This window comes from Pipistrellus kuhlii, unplaced genomic scaffold (genome assembly GCF_014108245.1).
Source record: "Pipistrellus kuhlii isolate mPipKuh1 unplaced genomic scaffold, mPipKuh1.p scaffold_m20_p_11, whole genome shotgun sequence".
Lineage (NCBI taxonomy): Eukaryota > Metazoa > Chordata > Mammalia > Chiroptera > Vespertilionidae > Pipistrellus > Pipistrellus kuhlii.
The window spans coordinates 18,238,965-18,246,129 of NW_023425416.1; the positions used below are offsets into that span (position 1 = coordinate 18,238,965).

General features: G+C 43.5%; 1 protein-coding gene across 3 annotated transcripts in view; it reads left to right on the forward strand.

Moving 5' to 3' along the window:
- The window catches only part of GRM7 (glutamate metabotropic receptor 7), a 736,691-nt gene extending 729,962 nt beyond the window's left edge, over positions 1 to 6,729 (forward strand). For all 3 annotated transcript variants that reach the window (XR_006741093.1, XM_045579111.1, XM_036430965.2), the window contains one exon: positions 5,520 to 6,729. Coding sequence is in view for 1 of the 3 variants with exons in the window: in XM_036430965.2 (XP_036286858.1) it covers positions 5,520 to 5,569 (50 nt within the window). In the remaining 2 variants the exon portion in view is untranslated. The remainder of the gene's footprint in view (positions 1 to 5,519) is intronic.
- The last annotated feature ends 436 nt before the right edge of the window (positions 6,730 to 7,165 follow it).

The window sequence follows — 7,165 nt, forward strand, 5'->3', positions numbered from 1 at the left end:
CAGAGGCTGCTAGAGACCCAGACACCATCTTTCCAGGGTCCAGCACAGCTATTGTTACAATGCCAGCCTGGGGAGTGCACTATGAGGTCCTATAATTATCGGGACACCACCTTGCACCCAACCGGGACCTGTGCGACACACTATTTCTGGAGAAGCTCTAGGTGGAAACTCAGACAGTGATTGAGCCGTGTAGTTTTGGAACTGGAGCCATTCCTCCCTACCTTGCATGCACAACCTGTCCTTCCCACCACCGGGGTCCCACCCTGCTGGGCTCAGCCCCACAAGGAGATAGGGCTGCTGCACTGAACTGGGACCTTTAGAGAGCATCTCCCAAAGAGGCTCTTGTCCTGCACTCAGGTGGGCACAGGCTGTGCAGTTACAGTTGCATTGGGGGGGCGGGGCATTCTTACCTGCCCTGCAAGCTCAGCCCATTCCATACCCTATAACTGGAGACTAATTTGACTGGTCCTTCTGACAACTGGTGGTCTCACCCCGCTGAGCTCAATCCCACAGGGAGATCAGAATGCTGTGCAGAGCACATCTCCCTGGGAGGCTCCTGTGTGGGATGGAGACAAGTGCTGGGTTGTGTGGATGAGGCACATGGGGAAGGATAAACGGTGCCCCACCTGTAGGCTCAGCTGATTCCACCCCCAACAGGAAACAATTGTGGTCTATCCTCCTGAGTCCCGAGGCCCTGCCCTACAGAGCTTGCAGAGGTTGGTTTCACTCTACCTGAACCTGCGATGTGCTCCTTCCAGGGGAGCGAGGGTCAGAGTCTCGGCATAGACTGAGTGGTCTGGCTCTGGAATAGGGGCCGCTTTCACCCCATTGAGTGCCCGACCATGTTGTCCTCCAAGTAGAAGACCCTCTAGCCCCATCCCCCTGATCCCAGCCACCTGCCCTACTGCACTCATGCCTTGTGGAAGGGTCTGAAGGATGCGACCAGCTTGAGCCCATTCTACAGTCTCTCTGCAGGAGGCTCACAAGGAAGGCCAGATAACCTCAGGGAGTAGTAGTGTGGCCAACAGAAGGAGGCGGGCCTCAGGGTGCCTTGGAGCTTTTACTGGTCTGCCCTGGTTCAGAACTGGAGGAAGCCAAACCTTGTACACAGCTTTGTATCTCCCATGCACACCCAGGCCCAGTAGAAGCAGCCACAAATAACAAACTGTGTGGTAGCTCTAGACAGGTAGCCCAAGGTTGGTTACAGGGAGTGTCTGAAATCAATCTGCACCAGGACCCCATTCAAATGGACCCGGAACCAACACAACCAGCGGTGGGCTTCAGACCACACCAGAGCATGATCCAGCTAACCACACAAGTGGCACACCCAAAGGAAGAACCCAGCAGGGACCAGACCCTGCTGAAAACAACCACACTCGGGAGACAGCTGCCACAAAGGGTCTCAGACACTGTCATCAAAGTCTATCCTTACAGTCAGCCAGCCTGAGGGTTAACCCCATCTGCGAACAGGCCAACAGCACTCAAGACTGAACTACAACAGAGGGAACATACAACTCGCACAGGAAACATTCTGGGAGCCCCCAGCTCAGGTGATCAAGAAGATTGCATGACTGAGCCCCACAACAAAACTCCAACATATTATAAAACCACCATAATAAGTTTGAGAGTCATAGCAAATCTAGATACTACACAGTGACAAACACAAGAAGGCATATAAATAGGGAGACAAAGAAATATGCCTCAAATAAAAAAATAAGAGTAATCCTCAGAAAAAATAAATGAAATGTAAGCAACTGAGATACCAGATGCAGATTTCAAAAATGCTTCTTATCTGGACACACAAGCAACACCATCTGTAGTTTATGGACAGCCACACATGCAAGAGGAGTATGAAACCACCTTGGGAAGGATGCAAACCAACATCAGAATACTAGCTTTGGTGGGTGGAGGAGGGAAGGATTGGTAGTGGGGGTGGGGAAATGGGGAAGCATTCCCACCAGGTTTTATTTCCTCAGGATGGACAGAAGGGCACCTGAAGTAGTCAATACGTCAACATGTGTTGTACTCTGGACTGTGATAGACTACTGTTTTCACCTTTTGTGGCTGTTTGAATCACTTCATATACATACTTACACATGCATACATCTATACATATACATTTAATTTTTTAAGATCTCCAGAGAACACATGGAATAATGTAAATGGACTATAGTATGCCTTATGATCCTATATAATAAAAGGCTAATATGCAAATTGTCCAAACAGCAGAATGACCGGTTGCCATGACATGCACTGACCACTCCTGCATTGGGCACTCCTGAGAAATGCTGACTTTTGAAGACTAATTTCTCTAATAAATCATGTTATATTAATTAGCTAAAGTTAAAGAATGCTCAATGCAGGAGCTGTCTCCTGGTGGACAGTGCACTCCCACAGGGGGAGTGCAGCTCAGCCAGTAGCCTGGTTCATGGCTGGCGAGCACAGCAGCAGTGGTGGGAGCCTCTCCCACCTCTGTGGCAGCACTAAGGATGTCTGACTGAAGCTTAGGTAGCCATCAGTCGGACATCCCCTAAGGATCCCAGACTGCAAGAGGGCACAGGCCAGACTGTGCACCTCTCGGTTACAATGCCAGCCTAGTTTAAAAATAAAGAAATTGAATATGTGGTGAGGGAAAGGCCTGTTTAACTTTACTTATTCAGTGTTTCTTATAATTCAATGTTTCTTATCCCTGAGACTTTCGCCTTTTCTATTTTTTTTTTTTATTTCTGATCATCTGGATTATACAAGTTTCACAGACGACGCTTTGAGAAATGATTTTTTTTTGAGACAAAAGGCTCAGAAATAAAGTTAAAGAGAACACAACTAGTTCACTGAAGTTAATGTCAAATTGAGTTTGATTTTGACCAACACAAAGAATAAGTTGGAATGTCTGACCTTTCTGAAGTAGCCAAGGCACATCAGTCATTCAATACCCTGCCTAATTGTAAGCATCACTTCAAGAGATGTTGCTTTGAGAACTACTGATGTAGATAACGTAAAATTCAGTAGGGATCATACCTTCTCCTTAAAACTTACAACTTCATAAAAAAAAAAAAAAAGATTCCAGCTATTTAAAAAAAAAAAAGTCTATTTCACAAGTGTTTTACTGCACAACTATTTTGAGGGAAGAATTTTGTTTTCTAGACCATGAACTGCATTGCTATTCAAATAAATGGCATTATGGGATACCACTGAAGTACTTATTTTCTCATAAGGCCATAATGGTTTAAAAAGAAACAATGTAATCCATTGGACATTGATCTGAAAAGTACACAATCTCCGAGGACCTGCACACCATTAGTACTATTTCCCCGCAGTGTCCCTAAGCTCTTCTGAGAGAGCAGCATGAACCGAGGGTAAACATTTGTATGGAACTTTATAATTTAAAAATATATTTTTGCACTATGTTACCAGGTGAGAAATTGGTATTTCATACATTCATGCAACTCCTAGCCCACAGGGTGACAATTATTCTACTCATTTTTCAAAGGCTCCGAGACGTTCAGTGTCATTGAACTGGTCTAGGTCTCACCTCAGGTAGCTGACAGCTGAATCAGAACCTGGGTCTGTGAAGCCAGACTCCTCCGCTGTGAATTAGGGATTATAACCAGCACTCACCTCAAGACTCCTGGAGCACACACGATGATCCATGCCAGGCATTGGTGAATTTATCAGTATCATTTCTAACTTTGTAACATGTAACTTCATCTTGATTATAGTTTAACACAAACCAGTGCTGAGCTTTACAACGCAAGGGCAACATTTTCTCACTAACTTGTGTGGCAAATACTCCTCCTGGATGTTTTAAAGTAACCTGCTTGAGGAATTTCAGGTGTTTGGCTGTTTTGCTCTACAGCTATGCTCATCGAGAAAACAATGTTGCTTAGTCACACAGAGAGGTGGTCTGATGTTTAGGTCAGTGTATAAGCTTCTGGGATGGTGTGTTCCCCCCACCTTTGTCCTGAGGATAGCTAACACCTCAGCATTTGACAGGATGACGAGACTGCTTGTTGCCTCCTTCCATTGGGGTGTTCTAGCTATAACACTATAAAGAGACTTCAGAGGGAGGGGGGGAATATCTTTAGAAAGTTTTCCTCCTTCTATTCAAACCAAGCAGGTTGTAGAAGACAATGAAGGCTGTGATAACACAGGGAACCTTTGAAGACCATGTGATAACACAGAATAACCTTTGGATAATTGCAGCCATGTATTTAATGAGGGAGGATGTATCATGACCAGTCTCATGATCAGATTTCCTTTTGAACCCTGAGTTTCATGTAATTCTATTTTTTCTTTAACTTTAGCTAATTAATATAACATGATTTATTAGAAAATTAGCCTTCAAAAGTCAGCTTTTCTCAGGAGTGCCCAAATTTTGAACCCAGGAAATCAGAGCGCTCTTTTTCGTAGCGTGTAGATGTGCTATATTGCATCTGTAACACACTGGCTGCATGACTCAAAGTTTAGATTACAAACCCCCTCTTAGTGTGTTCTTGTGCCTTCTCTGTCCCTCCAAATTTACAGATAGATTCCTACTTAAGAGTGCTGGAAGACTTCTTGCTACTTGTGTGGGTTAAATGAATAGTACTATAATATTTAGAATCTAAGAACAGTAAGTAAAATAAATCATCTGTAAACGGTACATGAACTCACCTTGTGCCCAATAGCGGTGGATGCAAAATTGCTAAGATTTCCTGAGTAAAGAGCATATCAAATCACAGCAACCATTTCACTTAGTACTGAGAACCAGGATAAAAAGCAGAGTCCTACCTGGGCTCTTGGTGTCTGTTTCCAGCATAAAGGCAGGAAAGCATCTGATTTGCTCATCAGCTGCTCATTAGTGCCCAGGTTCCTGTGTGACAGGTGGTAGGCAACTGGCACGTCTCTACGGAATAAATGATTGAATGGATGAGTGAATGAAGGTGAAATCACTGTATCAAATAGAAAATTTATTATGCATTTAAGGGGGGGGGTGTGGGCTGTGTTGAGACACGTGCAAGATTGAAGTAGCTTCAAACCTTGATGAAAGTAGGTCTGCAAATTACCATTTACAACTTATTATGATAATACTACAGAAGTCAATCTATAGCAATTTGACTCTGAATCAGAGCTGGAGAAGGCACTTTGACCTCATGACCTCATCTTTGGTCAACCCAGATAAATGCCAGAGATGTAGGACAGATCTATCCAACTTTTATTATGAGAAGGTCTGAGAGAAAACACAACAAAATCCAGTGTAACATGGGTGGGCCTTTTACTGGTAAGCTTGGGGCTGGCTAATTAGGAAGCATGATCCCACTGATAACCTTACTAAGGCTACAAAGCACAAAGAGGAAGGCTGCAGACATCTCAGAATGGAGAAGAAATAGTCACAAGAGTCACAAGTGATGTGTGTGTTCCTCAATGGTGCATGGTCCCCATTCTTATTTTGCACCCAAGTCATCACAGACACAATTATGCTTCTGCCTTGGCAAATACAGGGTCATGGCACCACTGACTTTTGCTCATTTCTCTTTCAGGCCCTGCTGCAAAAAAGAAGTATGTCAGTTATAACAACCTGGTGATCTAAGCTGTTCCATTCCTTGGAACCACGGAGGAGGAAGACCCTCAGTTATTTCGTCATCCAACCCGGCACAGGACTCTTTTGGTCCTGCCCGCTGCCCATCACCGGAGGAGCATCCTCAGCCGGAAGACCAATCAATATTAGAGGATCCAAGTGTCCAACACAGCTGCTTTATGAAATATTCCTACTTTATCTTGGCTTAATAAGTCACTGGCATCAGCACTGCCAACTTGGCTGCAGTTTTGGACCTTCCCTGCGGAAGGGAGTGTTGAAACTCAAGTCCCACCCAGGCTCTCTAGGATGAACTGCCAAGAGCCGCCATGACTGTTCTCGGGGCTGACCTGTCTCTTTCTACGTATGTACACCCAGGTTGCAAGGTTTTGAAATTTTCTGTACAGATTGTGAGGACTTTTGCACTTTGCCATCCGATGTTGTACCTCGGTTCACCGTTTGTTTTCGAATGCCCTGTTTTCATAGCGCCCTATTCTCTCAGACGGCAAGATATTTGGGGAAATTTTAAAACAAAAATTTTAAAAAAGATCTCGGCGGACTAAAATCTATATTTAAACCACACACACACACACACACACACACACACACACACACACGACTGTATAATTATGAGTATAGTACCGTTGCAAATCATGTTATTTTTTTTAAGACAAAAAGATACTTAAAGACCAATAACTGTGCTGATATAGTAGGTCCCACCTATCTGTCGATAGGTCACACAAAAGGAAGGTATAGGCTGAACTGAATAGAGGTCTTGATGTTCGGAATGCATGCCGGTAATGTATTTTACAGTACATGTTAATACTATGTTCGATATTTGTATTTGTGTTCTTCTCCTGTTATTTTATTTAGGGTATCTGGATATTTTGCAGTAATTTTAATAATGCTCAAGCTCTTTGAAGAAAAGAATATGGATTTTTCATGTCTTGAGGTTTTGTTCTTGCCCCCCTATGACTGACTGGTGTGATAAGGACTTTTAAAAAAAAGCATGTATGTTTTCTACTGTTTGTAATAAGTACTTTCGTTAATCTTGCTGCTTATGTGCCAATTTAGTGGAGAAATTCCTTGCTGAGAAATTCCTTCTTTCCATTCTCTTTCAATTCTGTGATATTGTCCAAGAATGTATCAATAAAATACTTTGGTTAACTTTTGTATTTCCTGCAATTAAGTATGTTTAGTTGTTTTTCCCCTTCAAGTTACAGTTTATTTCGTAAAATCCGAAGCCTGGGAGCAATGGAGCCCACAGTCATTCAAGGCACAAGCCTGAGCTCACAGCTGCAGCCAGACCTCAAAGAAAGGAACGCTACAGCGCCCACACATTCTGTTTTTTCATAATTGAAGTTGAAGCCTGACAACCCTCAGACATTTACTCAGCAAGTTGCCTATCAAAAAATACAGCAAAAACGCCAGAGGGAACGGGAAAGTACAGGAGAAATACTAGTTTCAATAAACAGCAAGCTGGGGACAGTTTAGTGAAAAGATAAATCTCTCTGCCAAACATAGAGGACATAAGTGAGTAAAGATAACTCTAACAAAGCATTTGTCTATATTTGCAAACAGACTCTGTGGCCATGTTGTTGATGACAAGAT